At 42.5% G+C, this 19,624-nt stretch overlaps 1 protein-coding gene across 2 annotated transcripts; it reads left to right on the top strand.

Annotated features, from left to right (window-relative positions):
* The first annotated feature begins 577 nt into the window (after nucleotides 1–577).
* Nucleotides 578–16,315, top strand: LOC144943450 (transmembrane protein 106B-like). Of its 2 annotated transcripts, none has more exons than XM_078870878.1 (8): nucleotides 578–656; nucleotides 5,741–6,073; nucleotides 8,391–8,454; nucleotides 10,074–10,233; nucleotides 11,476–11,616; nucleotides 13,443–13,492; nucleotides 13,602–13,655; nucleotides 14,523–16,315. In XM_078870878.1, the coding sequence occupies exons 2-8, from the start codon at nucleotides 5,833–5,835 to the stop codon at nucleotides 14,665–14,667; spliced, it is 855 nt and encodes a 284-aa protein (XP_078727004.1). In that variant the 5' UTR covers nucleotides 578–656; nucleotides 5,741–5,832; the 3' UTR covers nucleotides 14,668–16,315. The 2 variants fall into 2 exon arrangements, with proteins under 2 accessions (XP_078727004.1, XP_078727006.1); XM_078870880.1 differs by lacking the exon at nucleotides 578–656 and adding an exon at nucleotides 3,854–3,928.
* The last annotated feature ends 3,309 nt before the right edge of the window (nucleotides 16,316–19,624 follow it).

Here is a 19,624-nt window from a genome sequence, read left to right as displayed (position 1 = left end):
ATGTATGACAAATGCTTCCTTCAAGCAAATGAAACAGAGATTAAACAATACACCTTACAGAAGAAACAATAATACATCGAAAGAGAGCCAGAAAGACCGAGATACACTGCAATTCCCATGCGATCCAGTCATAATAAACACAGGACAGATCATTGGCACGCCAGTCCTAGTGTTTTAAGTCGGTATAGGTATTCGCGTACAGGGACTTAACGTTTCATAAGCTTATGAGAGAGACATAGAAGATCAACTTGAAACGAGACTTGATACAGCTATCGTGCTGTGACGGTTCCACCTGAAGACGGAAGCTTGTGTTGCCTCCGAAACGTCGTGAGAATTATTTTATTATGTTTTTATTTTTATTATTTTATTATTTCCCTTCTACGTGACTTTACCGAAAGAACCAAGAAGATGAATCCCTGCAGTCACGAAAGCTTTAAATGGAAATTTTACGCGACAGATGTTTAACTTCTTCGACACGTGCTATTGACGGATGCGTGTAAGCCAGTCCCAAACAACAACAATATGGAATCGATTCTCGAATCGCTAGAAAGTTCTGAGTCGTGGAATCGCAAATCGATTCGGGTGAATCGATTCGTTGGCTCAGGAGTTAAAATTGCGGCAAACGCCGAGCGGGGTCGCTTCTTGCTGTCGTCCTGGTCAGTGTTCATCTACGTTTCTCCTCAGAATCACCACTTTGTTTATGTATCTTTAGTTAGTATTACTTCGTGCGTGTGTTGTATTGTTTCATGTTGTACGGGGTTGCATTTTTTTTAATCATCAGCCCCGGCTGAGTTGGAGACGGAGCCGAGTTACGGTCGTGGTTGTTTCGCGGCCTTGTTGCTATTGTTACTTTATTGTGTCTTTGTGTTAATGATAAGATGTTCACGGTGCCGTGTCTTCAAATCGGAACATGTCAACGTTAATTCGCTCGCATAACCAAAGGGATTTGAAAAGCGGCACCCAAGAATGGGAACCTCCGCCCAGGAGATGGAGCGATGTAAATCGGGATCTAGATCGCATCTTTAAACCGCGGGATCCGTGGTGGTGGTGGGGGGGGTGGCGACTACCAAACCAGCCCTTGATTCAGCAGTGGATAGACCGTGGCTGGTGGTGAATTCTGTGTAGAAGCCCGCGTTAGGCCGCTCGCTGTGGTACGCATCACGGGGCCTGAGGCCTTAAACGGCAAAATATAGACGACGTTTCGGGCAGTGGGCCTTATTCATAACGCACGTTCATGATGTGCTAAGGCCGCGGGTGTTATTGACGAAGGTTTAGTTTTTATTGCTGGTTATTTGTCCCCTGCGCAACCTCTACCAACGCAGCAGCATCGCCAAATAATTGGTTTCAAAATGCATTAACGAGGTGTAAACATCAACTGCCATGCTGTGTTTGATTGTTCTAATCATTATTATTATTATTATACATGTGCACGTAAAATGTGTGGATAAATAGCGCAATGTTGTAATGGTGAGTGTAGTCGACGATCACTTGTGTTTATTTTGAAAGTCCACTACATCGGATGCCGCTGTGTAGAGACGTGGTTCCCAAAATTGTGGTTTTGTGAATCATGTGGTTCTTGTGTTTCGTGGTTTAAAAATTGCTGGAATGTTTATCAGCTTTATCCATGATGCCACATTTGTCAACTTTATCGTGCGTTAGAGGTGGTGTCTTTTACAGTTACTCACACGCAGATCGTTAACCTCGGGTTAAATTATTTTTACCTCCTGGTTATTTTATGGTTAAGCGTTTGTTAAAACTAAAGGGGATGGGTTCCATTAATTATTGCGGGTTAGCCCTGTAATGATTTCGAAAATGGTCAGTTAATTTATTAGAGGCGGTCCCTTAAAGACATTTAAATTAAGTAATATTTTATATGGATTGTTAAATAGTGGACCTATTTATTGTGGACCTATTTATCTCATTCAAAGTGAATACTTTTTATTAAAGGTGCAGTTTTTTAAAACATTTGCAAGTGCAGTTTTTGAGGGCTTATATAATCATATTTAAATAAGTTTGGCGAAGTAATAGATTAATAACTTTATCATGCTCGTTTATGTGTTTGCGTTTACCTCGCTACAACAGTTCCACCTATAATGCAATGTGTCAGCACCATTTTATAATTTTGGCTCTTTCTGACACACATTTTACTTGTGCAATTCGACTTCATTAATTGTTAATACATATTTTTTACTATCTATGGGACTTTATTCGTGTCTTAAATATGAAAGTATATGAGAGACGACATTTCGAACAAAGGCCCTTAATCATAAGTACATACTTGGGTAGGGAGATGCCAGATAGGGAGGGATATTAACGTAATTGTGCGATGAACAAGTGTCAAAATTAAGGAGATGTTACATAAAAATTACTCAAGTGGCTTTGACATCTATTCACGTGGTGCAATAATGTGTGTTATACAACGGTCATTCTTTGAGTCATGTGCACAATTGGACTTTTGAAGCCCTTCTTGGGTAAGGTGCTTCTACTGATCATAAACAAGTAAAGCCTCCCATTTTAAAAACAAACAGGGTGGATTTAATTATTTACTAAGTAATTGTACGGTTGTTTTAGCTTTCAGGCTTATGTTGGCTGTGTTCACACAACCTACATATGGTGATCGAAATAACTGCAGCGTTGACTCAAACCATGATGTACCTTGGTAATCACATGTCTTTTAAAATTAGAACGTCCTTGGTGGGTATTTGCTAATTTTGTATGATTTTGACTTAAAACTTTCGTGACTGCAGGAATTCATATCCTTTGGTTCTTTCGGTAAAGTCACGTAGATAGAAAATATAAATAAATGTATATTCACTCCACATGGGTAATATGGTGGCGTAACAAATTACTGTTGGACCTGCGTGGCGGTAGGTGCCTGTCGTCTTATGCGATCCATGCTGTCTGCACCATTTAGAGCGTGATCATATAGCTATCCTCTCAGTACGTGGGAGTGATGGGGCAGCGGTTAGTGCACTGTGCCATGAAGTCGGTGGACATGAGTTCGATACCCGGCCATAGCTAGCATCAATGGAGAATTATATCAGTTAGCGGGCTTCCTTGCCCCCCCCCACCGCTTTTGCCAACCATCAATTTCAGCAATCTATTTCATAACACTGCTAGAACGCAATATTAAACCTACTATAGAGCTATGCTACCAGAGAGATGGAGTTTTGGCTTGTCATTTTTACTTTCAAAAGTAACCAAATGTAAGGATTATTGAATGCTTCCACGCGTTGTTTTAAGCATCTCAAGACAAACAATCTGCTGATTTTTAGCACCCCGAATGTGTTTGTAATCCTTGTTTACTCTTTTTCCTTTTGCCCTCCTTTCCCCACCACTGTGTGCCCTCTTCCACCCTATCTCACAACAGGGATCAACAGTGGTTTTTACAACACGGGTGTGGTTTTTACTGCGTTTGATAACAACGGTCAAATGTTATTGGCAATCTTGATTTGAAGCTTTCGTGACTGCACAAATCCATACTCTTTGGTTCTTTCTGTAAAGTCACGTAGATATAAAATTGATAGATCACGACGTTTCGATCGCAACCGTCATCAGGTGAGACAAACACAGCACAAGAACTGCTGACGCAGTTAACGGATTCTTATTGGCCTTGAGTATTCCTTGTTGAATTACTGACGTTACAATTTAAAACGCAGTACACCTTCGATTATTCTTCCCAATTGGAGAGAATCAAAAAAAGTGCGGGTCGCAGTTCTATGCAGGCGTGTAAGTATGGTCCAGTGGCAACACGTTCGCCACCAGTTGCAGAGGTTAACGGTTCGAATCCAGTGCCAACAGTCCTAATTAATACTGCGGGTGTTATTAACCGTGACGGCATGTGTCGTCTGCTTTTCAGTGGATGTTAAAAATCCCGTGACGTCTATGGGAAGAGTAGGCTATTTTGTGCCGGCAGAATGGTCTCAAGGTAATCCACTCCTGGCAAGACCTCCCAAAGCTGTCGCCATTCCTCGTTCTCCTCTTATACAATAATCCATCTGCAACCGCGCACAAACACACACACACGGCACACGCACGCACACAAAGATCCACGTATAGCCTTAACAGACCTGGCAAGTGCTGTTAGCGAGCACGGGATGCGAGAGGGTGGGTGGCTAGCACCACTCCTGACTGCCTTTGTATTCCCGATATTTACACACCGCACCAGGTACTTTTTTGAAGCCGAGTCGACCTAGGGGAGGCCAAGGACCGGTTCAGATCATCGTCACTGGTGTTGGCCGTGAGCTGGAATCGAACACGGCTCGCGGGGTTCATTGTGCAGCACGCTAACCGCTACGCTCCTCTGATGCAATAATCCACCTGCACAGGGTCAAACCCTTATCAATGTTAATTTTGTGCTGTTATATATATTACAATTGACGTTCTTGTTATAGTGGAAAAACATTAAACAAGTATTGTATGTACCTCTTGGTGGTTGACATGAACTATACGTACACTGTCACCACTACTGATGCGTATATACCTTTGTTGAACTTCTTTCGCACCGTACGTAGCCAATGGGGGGGCTCAACAAATGAAACAGCAGTTGGCTGTCACTGCTGTGCATTACGCCATTTGGGTGGTGTGTTCAGCTCGCTCCGTCCATGAAGGGTCTTTGGTCCCATTCAGCAAGGGGTGTATAGGCAAACGTGTAAACATTACCTGCCACGCATTGTGACTCACATGACTGGTGACGACACATGTATTGGGAAATACGCAGACAAGCCTGGATACTTGAGCTGAATGCACAGCTGTGTACCTTTGAGCATCATTGTTCAGTAATGGTTTGAGACTGCATTGACAAGTACATAATATGATATTAAAATGGTGCTTGCCTTTTATTATTGGCCAGTGGGTGAACTGTTTGAACTGTTTTTGCAGGCTACCGTGGAGAGCTGTGCACGTGCCATAAATTAACAGTTATATAATCACACTGGCTTTGAGTTCAGTCGCGTTGACAGCTTTTTCTGGTCAGCTTGGAGGAACTAAACAAACCGATCTCTTGGTAACGTTTATGATAAGCAGTTTGCTTGAGCGGTTGCCGAATGTACAGTGCCTCCGCGTGGTCCGCTTAATCAAACACTCCTTTTTATTTCACCTCGGAAACGCCACCAACAAACCCAGCGTCTATGAAATGCGCATAGGTCACTGATAAGAAATGACAAAGCAATAATTTTCTGTTTTTGGGCTACCATAACTGAATTGAGCCATTTTCTGTTTTTTTTACTTAATTTACGCGAGCTGTTTTAAATGTCCCCCTGCACTTAGTTTTGTGAGTGGATCCTCCTGATCTATACTGGCCCATGAAGGGTCCAATACTTCATACTCGCACTTTTATAGTGTGCAGTTGATGCTTAAGTGATTGAATTCACACAGCACGTGATCTCAACAGATCCCGTAAGCTAAGCAGGTTTGAGCCTGAACAGTGATTGGATAGGTGACAACCATGCATAGCGAGCTTGTATGTAGGCTGTGGGGCTATGCAACAGAGATCCGTTGTTGTACTGTACTTCTCTGCGCCCACGTCTATACTGCCTGCCCTTACTAACCCACACTGACCAGTGAAGCGAAGTATGGATAAATGAACCTCCATGACCTGTACGGCACGAGGAGGCCTTCAGAGAATTGAGAAAATAGCTTCATATATACATGATATGTATATGAAGCTTGGCACTGATGTTGTGTCAGTCAGAAAAAAAAATCCAAAATCATGTTAATGACGATGATGTTTGTCTCGCAGAACCTTTTGGCGGTGAGCTTCACTACAAAGAGTCTGCGCATCTTTGAAAGGCAGCTCGGTGGGGGCGAGCAGGAGATTTTCATTCCTGAACAATGGGCTCTACGGCGTCGCGGTACAAGACTTTCGGCGGCGGCGGTGGCAATGACAGCTCGGGACCTCTCGCGTCCGGGAGCCCCAACGGGAACTTGGGGGTGCTGCCATCTCGAGATGAGGACATCGGAGAGGGGACGGCTGTGGCGCCTGCCGACATCTCTCAGTTCCCCTACGTAGAGTTCACGGGCAGAGACAGCGTGACGTGCCCCACTTGCCAGGGCACAGGACGTATACCCAGAGGTACGGGTAACAGTGCGTCGTTGCGTGAGGTCCCATTGAGCGCGCACGGCTGCGATTATAATTACTGTCGGCCTTTGTCAATTCACTGTCAGGTTCGAGGCGTGTGCACGCCATTGCCATCCCTCGTAGGCCTGAGATTCAGCAGTCTCAGTCGTGTGCTTGAACGGAAGCATCATGCTTGGGCACGTGCTCTCCCTTGGTTGCCATTCTGTCTCTAGCCTTGTCCTTTCTCCTTCCTGGCAATGTGTGCTTCTCAAGCCCACTTTATAAATTCATTGTTGTTTCTGATTTGTAATTGGTCACCGATGCATGCCCCCTGCTTTCTGTTTCTCACCGTAAATCTGAATGCATTAAACACCGAAATTCATATTTCCTGTTACATTCTGTGTCAAACTTATTCTTACTGAAGGTGTTTAATGCAAATTGACCAATGATGCGGACAGTAATTTTTGATTAAAAAGGACCACTTTCCTTGAAATAAAATGCAACTTAAACTGTGAAAAATTTACAAAGTAATGCCTCTACGAAAGTCGTTTTTAACATGCTGAAGGTTTACAATAATCCTTGGTAGTTGAACAAAAGCAGTTTTTTACGTGCGGTCTTGTTGCGTGGTTGTACGACATGTCCAATTTTTATAAACAACATTACAAATATCTTTAGTGATACAATTTGGTCACAGTGTAGTGAGTCCAACTAAGTTGTAGACGTCTTGGGAGCAACACGTTTTTATTAAACTCTTAGCACAACATACTCCAGGCTATTTTAATGTAACAATTCAATACTTCATGCCTAACAATCATCCACAAGTCCTAGTTTTGTGAGTGGGTTCGCTGAACATGCTATACATTTACATTCTTACATAACAAGTGCTAACATACACTATTAGGGCTGCCTAATTGCATTTTTATATTTTTGTGTTTTTGTTTGAATTCGTGGTGTTTATTCGTTTAGTTTGTTAAAGTAGTGGTATGAATAGTAATAATTGTAATTTTCAATTAAAAGTCTCAGTCTTAAAAATAACTTTACACGGGCGCCATGTTATTGGTTTTGTTAGGAATTCCAAGAATTAGGGTTTGGAATGTGGCAGCACAACATACTAAACATACTTTGAGGAAAGAACCCACTCATGAAGACTTAACACTCAATTCCCTGCCATCCAAGTACTAACCAGACTAAACCGGCTTTGTTTCTGAGATCTGATGAGGTTGGTTGAATCCAGGGTGATTTGGTTCTTCAAAAAAATACCTGTTCGCAACTATGATAACATTTCATATTTTGTGTGAATACATTAGAGTAAGGTGCCATTTCGTAGCCGCTCATCCCGAGCTATAAATGCCCTTTGTACTGTTTACCTTTTGGCGTCCTCTGGTTTATGCTGGTGAAATTAGGCCCTAAAGAAGGCTGTTTCTAGTGTAGACCAATCGGTTTCAATGACAAGACACATTATCAGAGCATGTTTTTATTTGCATGTTCACCACAAGTACGTGTGGTTAATGCACACATGAATCATTGCAAAAGTTTTCTATTTGTTGTTTGAACATCTTAATACCTGTTTTTATTGCTAGTAAGGGTAAAGCCTACTCAATTTTTTTTTCATACATTAGACTACTGATTGAGAAAAAAGGATAAACAACCTGTATTTGACACATTCCACCAAACAACACACTGCTCAATGGGAAACAGCTCGTTTGCATCGGCTTACCGACACTGAGTTAAGAAATAACTATTTGTTTTTGGAATATGGAAAGCTTAAAAATTTGCACAAATTAAAAATGTGGAAATTGATTCGAATACGCTGCCATTTCTCCTATTTCGTCATGGTCTCCACAAGTCCGGCGACCAAGGGGAAGAGCGGGTGGAAGGATGCTGTAAGGGCAAATCTCGGAGGTCGCTAGTTTACTTTGCAGCAGATGTGGGATCTGGCAGAATGCGTTGGTGAGGTGTGGTAGCATCAAGAGTTTTGTCCATGGTGAAACCGTGATCATATTGGAAATTCAGTAACAGCTTGTACATTGGAGGGTTTAAATCGCAAAATAATAAGCTTTCATGATTGCTGTAGTCAGTTGTCAACAGTTTACAATGAAAATGATGTTCAGACTACCAACAGAAACTGCAGTGACCCATCCAATATAAATAACAAAGGAAACAAGCAACCATTAGACTAGTCTTGTTTGTGGTGCTTTAATTGTATGCTGGTGGTGCGTTCCATGGAAGGATGGGTGCTGCTGTTTGTGCCATGAATATTTGCCCAAGGGACAATAATAATTATCACAGACGGTGAAAATATGCCCACGACGGCTTGTGTTTTTCTTGACAGAGCAAGAAAATCAGCTGGTGGCACTGATCCCATACAGCGATCAGCGGCTGAAGCCCCGAAGGACGTACGTGGTTTGTCTCGTCTTGTGATTAGCAGTGACTGGCAAGGATTGTCTGGTTATAACACACCTCCATCCAGAGATATGTTACAATAGAACTACTCTTTATCGCAGTGATGTGGAGGATGAACATTGTTGATCCTATTATGGTAATCATTAATATATTTTACTTGTCATTGCTGCAAGACTCTACTTATCCACAATAAATTTGCAGATAATAGGAAGCTGTCCTGTAGTGTGAGAGGAAATGTGACGATTGCAGCTAATCGGACTCCTAGCCATGCAGATGTTAGTTTACTGTATTAATGTTTCAAACCCACCACACCAAGCCGCTGGTAGTTATTAAATAATTGCTCCTGATATTGGTTTAATTTTTATAATGTAAGTGCCATAACAGTGAAATGAGAGAAACCAGAATTATAATACAGGCAGTACAATTTGGGTGAATGCCTTTATATAAATTGCAAGAAGAAGTAGCGTGCACATGTGCTATGATACAGCACAGAGGTGTAGTACTCTGCATTGCCATTTTTTATATCCACGGCATTCGTTCAATAATCCATAAAAAAAATGCTGTGGTGAACTGAATAGTATGCTTCGTGTAAAGTGAAAGAACAAGGCTTTTGAAAATGTTTAGCCACAATTAAATTTATAAATGGGCAGACTACGAAATTTGACATAATTATGTGGTGGTTAAGTCATGGTGTAATACGATTTACAGTATAGTTGGTTTTTACAACCTGCATATGCTCCATCTGACCTTGTTTAAATGTGATGTAACATTCTGATGTGATTGATGCTTGCGAATTCAGTCACTGTTCTCTTTCGCTGTAAACTGAACAGTTGTCCAAAGTTAATGCAACACAAAAAATGTATCGAATACAAAATTAAATGACATTTGCTTTCAAATTGAGCAGGGAACAAATTTACTAAAATTAAGTGTACAGTGTGTGCATGATCGAAACCTACCCAGCAGGTTCATAGTACAATTAAGTGCCTGTTGCGCTCCCTCTGCCAACTATTTGCAACTTTACATTTTATTATTTCTATGCCTTTTGGAAACACTTGTTTACCTCAGTTATTTGCTCTTTATAAATTAAGTACATCACACTTCGAGGGTACATTTGCATATTGAATTGTATGCCCACATTTTTTGGGTTTTTCTTCAGTGGCTCTTAGTCTGTGGAAGTTTAAATTCATTTAAAGATTAGACAATTTTAATCTAGGCTTAATTTTCATCTCGACAGCAGACTTGCTATTCATCTCATCTCACTCCACATCTCTCTGTGATGTAACAATCACACAAGTTAACTTCATCACTCCATGCCTCCAGCCCTTGCTATCTTGGCTGCGTTCACTCCTTTGGGTGCCACTCTTGAGTCTAGACGATCAGCGTCATCCCTTGTTGCGGCGTGTCCTGCCCAAGCACGCTTATATTTCTCAACACAAGTTTGAGACTTGTAATTGGCTGTTTAGATACGACAGATGTGTTTTTTCATTATAATGGCCTGTCCCTTGCTATTATTGCAGCTCTCTAGTCCAGTCTAGTGTGCGGCCACATATTACGCACCGCATGTTGACGTAGCCTAACATTGCACGACTTTGACGCCATGTGTCGCATGCAGCAAGCTGTACGTGTTGCTGTCGGTCTTGTCCTGCCTGCTTGTGTCGGGGCTCATCGTCTACTTCCTGTTTCCGCGCTCGGTGGATGTCACCAACGGAGGCATCAAGTCGGCGCTGGTCACTTTCAACGCCAACACCAGCACGGTCTACATAAACATCACGGTACGCGGTCGCGGGTGACCGATACAAGTTCACTCTTGATTTGAAGCTTTCGTGACTGCAAGGATTCATACTCTTAGGTTTTTTCGGTAAAGTCACGTAGGTAAAAATAAATAATTAAAATAATAGAAATAATAATAATAATATAAATTATTATACTAATTTTAAATTCTAATAATAATAGAAATAAAATAATAACTCTAATTTATACAGTAAATTCAGCTGTGACGGTCCTACCTGATGACGGAGACTTGTGTTGCCTCCGAAACGTCGTGATTTATTATTTTATTTCTATTATTTATTTTTTGTTTTTACCTACATGACTTTACCGAAAAAACCAAAGAGTGAGTTCACTCTTGATGTGCCAAACGCGGTTTTGCCAAGTGGCCGGACAGGAATAGCCTGGCGGTCGTCTCACTTGGCCGCTGCCTCAGCTTAAAACGGGCTGCTGATGCCATTCTGGCAAAGCATGCCATCTGTTATATGATTGTTAATAAATAGCCTACAATAACATATTCAAGGATATACCTGTGTGCCAGGTCATAGCTTAAAATTGACAGATTGAAATGTGTATCTAGAACTTTATTGTGAAACATGACAACCTTAGTCATGTAACTTACGGTTTGTTATATTTGCAAACGTTATAAAATATGTCCTAGCTCTTTTGTGTAATTGAACCTTATGGCAGGACCCCAGGTACCATAAGTCGCCGGCTCTCGCATAAACTGTGTTGCGACGTCATTTTATGTCTGTTGAAGGCGAACGATCCGGCAATCTATTCCTCTCGAAGAGCTCTACACGATGCGCTAATCAAAGTTTCAAAGTTTTGTTTCTTCTGCGCATTCGTTCTCGCTGCGCTTGCACGACATGACGACAGAATGATTAGTCCCAGGTGGGTCGTGGCGTTTATGTGCGTGGTGGAACGGAGTCGCCAAAAATAAATTAATTAATTACGATTTTGACTTCCGTTTATTCGGGACCCCAGGGTGCCCGCACCGCACACTGGACATGCAACACGACAACATTGCACTGTAGGCAGAGAGGCCTGAAGAACCCCTTTTTTAAATTTGACCTTTCTTGGGTGTGCTAAATTCTCATTATTGTAGCTCTCGTATTTTTTTTATGTCCGTTTGTTTAAAGGTGTCTTTTAAAAGCAGCATGCGTAACTGTGAATCATTGACAGGTTATTCAACAGTTGCTGCATTGTGGTGTACAGTGGTTCACTAAGCTGCCTTTCTTCCACAGAGCTCCCTGAACATTACAAACAACAACTTCTACTCTGTGTACGTGATGAACATCACGTCGCAAGTGCAGCACCTCAAGACCGTCATAGGCACGGCACGCTTCACCAATGTCACCCATATCGCCCCACTCAGCCAGAGCCAGGTAAGAAAATACACACGCCAACATGCACATCTGTTTGCTTGTGAAGATATACTCCCCTTATATTCCCTGTATAATTTTAGAAGTACCGTAGGGAGTGGTGCTGTATGGTGGGCAGCAGAGGGGTAGTGCAGGATATTCCATTGTTGTACTGTGTTTATATGCTACCACGCCTATGCTTCCCACCTTCAACCCACATTCACCAGTGTCGTCAAGTATGGTATAAACAACTCCCATGACCTGCATGGCATGGAAAGGCCCTTATTGAACGGTGGATTGATTAAGGGCTGTACAGGTGTAGTGAGACCAACTGAGTCGCAGACGTTGTCTTTGGAGCAACACTATTTCAGTAGCTCAACATAACACAACCTACACTTGGGTGTTGAATGCCCATCTAGCCACGCTACGGCAGAACTAGACACGGTTCGCTATCTCGGCCCGGACCACAAGCTGGGTCCCGGACCCCGTGGCTAGAGGCTTCTTTTACCCGACGTGGGTCTTCTTCACCAGCAACATGAAGAATCCCTAGCCCCTCGCGGCCCCCGTTATATCGGCCTGGGCTGGGACTGGCTCCGCTTCTCGCCCCGCCCACCTAGATCTCTCGAGCTCTTTCCCAAAGGCTCCCAAAGAGCTTTTTTATACCACGTGACTGCCCAGCGGCCCCCGTCCACCGGTGGCCCCCCCTCCAATATCATCCGGTCACATGTCGGCAGGTTAACCAGCGTATCATACCCCAACATCGTAACCCTGGCTGGCTGACACTCCCTCTCACTCCTTCACTGGGATCCCCGCTAGGGCTGGTACTACACCCAGTAAGCGGGCTACACATAATGCCAACACATTATCCGCCGTGGCTTCGTAAGCCCGGCACCACAAAGTGACATTCACAGTCACTACGCAGATACTGTAGGGGACCTCCTATTGAAGCACATTGGCCTTTGAAGAAGCGGGTTGATTATAACTGTACCCGACTGCATTGGTCTTCCTAGTGCTTTTGTTGACTGCACAGCTTGCAAATATGAACTTATTAAAAAAATTCCAACATATGCTTATACTTGCGCACATGTAAGCTCTCGATATACTGCCTGCAATTCATTGCCTAGGTTTAAACAGCATATTAATGTGCATTTGGAGTAAACTAACAACTCAAATGCTAGTGCAAGTGAGTTGTGAACGTCAGTTAATGAAAATCCAATCTGTCTCGCTGTACTGGAGAAAATTTAGATTTTTTAAATTCATTTAACATGAGCCTTTCTACTGGCACAATACAAGAACGTCACCTATGATACTTTAACTCAAGGTTCTCGAACAGAGAAGCTACTGTCCACCAGCTTCTCTGCTAGGGAACCTTGTGGGTAGCTAAGGGAACGGGCACAGGCATCGAGGCTGCTTAAGATTGGCTGTGGCTGTCAACTTGGAGTTAGGGAGCAAAATCAATTCTAAAGAAATGGGTTTTCAATCTAAATGATTTAAAAGTGCACGTCTCCAGTGGCTGCATAATATTAGAAGGAAGAACATTCTGCAGAAGCGCATCCGAAAGCGCGCAATACACTGACCATCTTTGTTCGATAGCCAGCGAAAAGCTGCTTGGAGGATGAAGGGAGGGAGCTTACTTACGGGCGTTTTCGAGAGGGACTCGAGAGAGATTGGCGCAGAAGGATGCCAATAAGCTCTATCTTGGCATAGGCTGTTACACTTCTTCACCAGCCACCTCGTCTGAAAATAATTTTAAAGTAAACACATTCATATCAATGTTTCTTCAGCCTGCATTGCAATGTGTTTGTTTTGTTGATAAGCAATGTGTACTCTGGGTGTGTCTCCTGCTTCAGATCGACTTCACCATCAATACAGAGATCAGCGCTGGTTTATCTTACGTCTAGTAAGTTTGATTTTCCCCCACCATCTTGATTTCTGCAAATGTTGCATAGGTTAAGTTTTTGCGCCGAAAATTTGCTCATTTATTTTAACATGTTTTTTTTTCCCTGCAGCTACTACTGCACCTTGCCATCAATCAAAGTCCACAACATAGTGGTGCTTATACAGTAAGTGCAATTACTTTTACCTTTATGCAAATGCACTTATACGCTTTGTCCATGCACAAAATGTTTCAGAAATATTCCGTTTCCCTTTCGTCATTTGTCCTTTTTGACGGGGTTGTGTTCTCTTGACGTGGAAGTCATGTTGGTTAGATATCAAGGTTCACAAAGTGGATATTGAGAAATTTTGATGTTAAAGGTCCTGCGACATAATTATAAAAATATTACGCTATTGTTCGGCAGTGTCAAAGCTAAAAGAGGTACAAAAATTACCACAATTACATTGTAACAAATTGGTAGCTGAGTGGCCCAGGGGACTTCAATGTCGCAGAACTGAGCCAGCACCTCTGATATTCTGGGTTAGAGTCCAGGCAGCCATCCTTGATTAAAATTGGATCTGAAGTATAGCCAGTTAATCTCATCTCAGTCAATGAAGATTGAAAAAAGAACATCGTGTTACATTTAGACCTAATTTGGCAAAGTGTGACCAAGAATTATGAAATGTGGTTTTATTTGAAATGGGATAAACACTTTGCTTAGTATATAATAAAAGGGATGCCTTGAGTGTGAATACATTTGAGCCTGAAGTAGTTGAGTAACGTTACCTTATGGGAATAGTCTCTGATGCAGAGTTATGCACTTGTTTCCTGCAAAAGGTGCAAAAAAAAATTTAATTGGGAGAAATACAAGAAATATTTTTTTAAAAGTTATCCATGTGCAAATTAGATCAAGGATTCTATTTCAAAACTGATTTGGAGGCTTGCACAACAATGAACACTGGATTGGCTAAATGGAACAGAATGTTGGTGTACGGTTACATCACCATTGCCACCACTAAGCGAAGATGATAATGACCTTTCTTTACCCACGCAGGTCAACGGTGACAACTTCTTACGTGTGCCATGCCGAGCAGGACTCCATTGAGAGCTACGAGTACGTGGATTGTGGCTCCAACACAACATACCACCACGGTCGCTTCGGTGTGGCCCCCGCTGGGGGCTCCAACCATCTCGTCTGAAGGCGCCTCCCCCACCCACCGTAGGATTAAGATGATGTGACGTATTGCACAATCCCTTCAGCATAGGCATCGTTACGGAAAGGTACGGCCATTCCTGCAGCTTGTAGGGGCGGGGGGGGGCATGCACGAAGAGGTGCCGAGTTTATTTTTAGGGCGTGCCAGTACGCCCAGGTGTCTTAACCATGCAAGTGCAGTCTGGATATTGTCCAACAGAGCCATCTGTCAGGGCTTGTGTTTTTGCATGGATGTGTTTGTCTCATTCCTCCATTTGTGCATTATCACAGCTGTGTTGGTGGGGTGATATTTTTCCACTTAATTTATATTGTTGCTCCGAAGAAATGTTGCTTCAGCAGTGTGGAAGGCTAAGCATTGTCCCAATGTATTGCAAGTAAAACGGAGACCCTTACGAATGGTTTACTCATGTTTTGAGTGTGTTTGTGAGCATAATGCATGTAGTCTACACACTTCATGTTATCACCCCTCCCTAAAACCCTGTTTTGGACACCAATATTTTTCCTGCATCGTAAATCACATCCTTACGCACACGTTCATTTAGCAAGTCAGTGTTTTTGTATTGTCATATTGTTGAACACTGTTAATGGTTTTTGCACATTGTTACCGCTATCATTGGAATGCTAAATAAATGTTTAGGAAGCATTTTTAAGGAATAAGTTAGCGGTAAAATTTACAGTTGACAATGCTGGATTGGGGTAATTCAACATGCCTTGTTATATTTGTGTTGTATATTAGACATTTAATGTGTGTAGAGTAAACACGATGTACAGTATTACAAAACATGTTGACATTTTAATTTCCAATAAATAAAATGTACATGTAATGATTACAAATATAAGGTAAATCGTAACTATTGTTGGTATGTCCAGAGATTAGTGCCAAGATGAGGCAATGGAAATTACACCATTATTTGAATACACAGAAAGAAATACACAAACTTGCACCCCCAAGTCTTGATTCAAGAGCAGTGCCTAGTGGATATTATGGGAAGTTACTAACTTCTTAACATAACTTTTGTACTGTAATTAAAATAGATACTTTTCGAACCATAGCACGCTGTAATAGAGGTTTTTTTTGGCTTAGGTCGCGTGGATATAAATGTTTGTTAAACCTGCCACCACCCGACACAGCCAATTAGTAAGGTTTGTCACATAAACGGAACATGCCGATTTATTACAACATTTACAATCAGAGTACGATGTTTTGCCAGTCTCGCCAGTAATTATAACTGGCATCAGACGGCAGCCAGATTTTGCTGCTTTTGTTTACGTGACAAACCTTACTAATTGGCTGTGGCGGGTTTAACAACACATTTACGCGATCTAACCTAAAAAAAAACTGTGGATTATATTGCTCACGAAAGCTTACGTGTTATACGATAGCAGCACACTGCTTTGTTGCATAAAAATAAATAATTAAAAACAGCAGGACTTGGTGAAAAATGTTCTTGGTATCTTCTCTGTATTTTAATCCTTGTGATCTTCATTCTTTGGATAACATGAGAAACCTGTGGAACCTCGGACTATTATATGATGCACCGTCGTTTGTCGTGAATGCTTGTACCGTTGATTTGCTGGATGCTGCTGACTAGTTTATTAAGCTAAGTATAAAGCATACAAATACATGTTCTCAATGTGGTTTTTTTGCCTTTTTATTTCCAATATTGTGTCATTGCCCAGGATAAAATATTGGATATATTTTGTGTTTTAGAGATGGCTGGGTGGCTGAGGGGTTTGCGCAATGAGCCAGCATCACCTGAGATTCTCGATTCCAATACGGAGCTATCTGTGATTAAGGGTTCTCAAATGTACCAATTTAATTGTACCAGAATAGATACCTATGACTACATGCATATGCAAGACATTTTGGTTATTCTCTAAATATGCAAAAAAACTGCTCTAAGAATATACGATTGCTTGCTAATGGTGTGTGTATATAAAAGGAAAGATTTTATTGTATAATATGGACTACCATATATGGACTACCATATTATACCGGCAGACAAAACAAATCTGGCTGTCGCCTGATGAAGCTAGTTGTAATTACTGGCGAAACGTCGTACTGTTGTGACTTGGCTCTCAAACACACCGGTGTGCTTTACTAGTAATGAATTGGCATGTTCTGTTTACGTGACGAACCTTACTAATTGGCTGTGGTGGGTTTAACGACAAATTTACCCGATCTAACTAAAAACAAACCCTGTATTATGGATATTGGTCGCGAAAGCCAGTGTTCAACAGACACAACGGCACTGTGCACCTGTGATTGTGGACTTCCATGCCAGCACCAAAGATGGTGGAGGCATATACTGTCCAGTGTTTGGTGGGGAGCTCTGCTGCGAATGACAACTGCACACATGCACCGCACATCGTTGTATTAATTGCCGAGCGCTCTACCCAGTGCGACACTGGGTTTTCCATGGGTAGCCTTTGGTGGACAGGGTCCTGAGTTTACCCAAAATGGTAGAAACCCCCGTTTGCTAAATCCCGCTGAGTGCAAATACTTAGTTGGTCCTCTAAATGGTCCATATTTTTCTTCTCTGTAGAGCTGAAAAAAACACGAAATTTGTGGTCGATTACTTGAGCTTTTTTTTTAAATGTTGGCCACCCCCAAAATCCTGGCTCTTGAACGTTGGAAACTCCCTATAAGCCATGCGAGAAGGCATTTGATGAGGCTAATGGATATTTAATTGTCACTGATGAATACTGTACACGGATTGGAGAACAAATGAAAACTAGTCTTTGAAGTGAACCGAACTTGGGCAGCGCATCACTCAAAGGGATGATGGGCAATGGAAGAGACTTGTCGGAATGACATGCAAAGGAGAAACATGACCAAGGGTGTGACCACTGCAGAGATCGAGCATTGCAATAAGTTCGTGTATGGATTGTGGCATTGCGACAAACTGGGGAGGCATCCATTTAGCAGTGGGTAGATCATGTCTGATGGTGATGCCGAAATATTCCTTGGATGTAGCATTATACCAGAAGTGGCATATCTAACAACAGTAACAGGGGGTTGCATACGTGATCGGCTGCAATCGAACTGGATGTACTGCATAAGCTCGTATCAAGACGTCACGGGAGAAGACAAGTTACCTGCGTTTGTGACTGTCGCAGATCTCATCTGTAAAACCCCTCGCACACATTTTCAGCCTCAAAGGTACATATCTGTAATAACAGCCATAGAGGGTTCACGTGGGGATTGGCTTGCCGGTCCTGCTTGTAGCCAATAAGGGTTGAGATAGGGACCACGGCCCATGCCTCATCACGACAGGTCATCAGGAGTGATTGGCCTAGCCATTCGGGGCCCCAGCCAATGGGGAGCCGGATGAGAGGCGTGGTCCCGGGATTGACAGGGAACCATCGAGAATGGTCGAAGCTGTCCATGTACGATTGGCTGGGGGAACCACGTGACGAAGGTATTAAGAGCGAGTGGAGGGGAACGATCGGGAGCAGACTGAAACTGACAAGAGCAGGGTCACGCGCGGACGGGGGCTGGGGTTGCCACGTGCGCGGTGGGAACTTAGTGCGTGGTCTGTCCTCTCTCCGTTGTCTGCCAGCAACGGAGAGTGAGTGAGCAAAGTGTATTGTGGAGTGGAAATAAAAGGACCGATTCCGAAGCCGTCTCTGGAAGGATTATTACATATCCATGAGTGGAGATCCGCTCTTATTCGTCCAGTGTATAAAAAAAATAACTCGAAGACTAATAATTATAGACCCATCTCTATTTCACTAGTGTCTAAAATATTTGAAAGAATACATCAAAAGCAAACTACCTAAAAAGTCAGTGTCCTTCACAGTAAACAGTCTGGTTTTAGAGAGGATTACCTCACCATCACAAATATTATGGATGTATTCAATTTTCTTTTTAGTAACCTGAATAAAAGCCATGACGGCTGTGCACTGTTCCTCGACTTGTCAAACGCCTTTGATGTTGACCATGGTACATGTATTCTACTCAAGACTTGGTCAACTCCAAGACTTGGTCAACTCCATTGTGACTTTACTTAAAATCTAAATCTACATTGGGCCCTGTTTATCCATAAAATCCTGATTGGCAAATCTGCGCAAAACTTAGCCCCATTGTCAAACCCAAGAAACTTAACACGTCCATCGAACTTCCTTTTCACTATCCCTAGAAGTTGACAAGAAGGATCACGCCGTGGAATTAAGGAAAAACAACGCAGGATTGCTACAAAACGTTTATTTCATAATATATTGATGACTGCCCTGTGTCCTCGATCAAGTTCATCGCTAGGAAAGAACGAAGCACATTTTTTCTACTTTGCACTCATGTAGTTTTTGTATTGTTTGTTGTAATCTGCGGACCCGCACCTGCTGGACATCTGTGAAAAAAGCTTCATAGCTCATCGGATTCCATCGAGCATACATTTTCTCATATTCTATGGGTCTTTCGGTAAAGCCACGTAGATAGAAAAATAATAGGAAAAAAATATCAAAGCGTTTCGATCGCAACATGCAATCGTCTTCAGGTGAGCGAGAGAAAGTTGTTGAGACAAGGTCTTATATAGGCCTGAAAAGGGTGCATCAAGGTAGGTGGGTGGAGCTAGAGATGGTCCAACCACAGGCTGAGACAGTGACCTTTGTATTGTGAAAGATTAACCTGTAGGGCGCTACCAAAGCTGTGGAGGTGGCTATTGTATTGTGTGGAGCCCAAGGGTAAGTGGGCAGGGCGAGATATGGTATTTGCATGTAAATGTAAGATCGGAGGGCGCCCTGAGGCTGTGGAGGTGGCCATTGTGTTATGAGAACCACCGCAACGGTGGATGTGCAAGTGAGACATTCAGCCCGTTGGAAAAAAAAATACAAAGGCCACTGTCTCAGCCTGTGGTTGGACCATCTCTAGCTCCACCCACCTACCTTGATGCACCCTTCTCAGGCCTATATAAGACCTTGTCTCAACAGATTTCTCTCTCACC

Source organism: Lampetra fluviatilis, chromosome 31 (genome assembly GCF_964198595.1).
Source record: "Lampetra fluviatilis chromosome 31, kcLamFluv1.1, whole genome shotgun sequence".
NCBI lineage: Eukaryota > Metazoa > Chordata > Hyperoartia > Petromyzontiformes > Petromyzontidae > Lampetra > Lampetra fluviatilis.
Note: the sequence above shows the minus strand (reverse complement) of the source record. Positions and strands in the feature narration are given on the sequence as shown.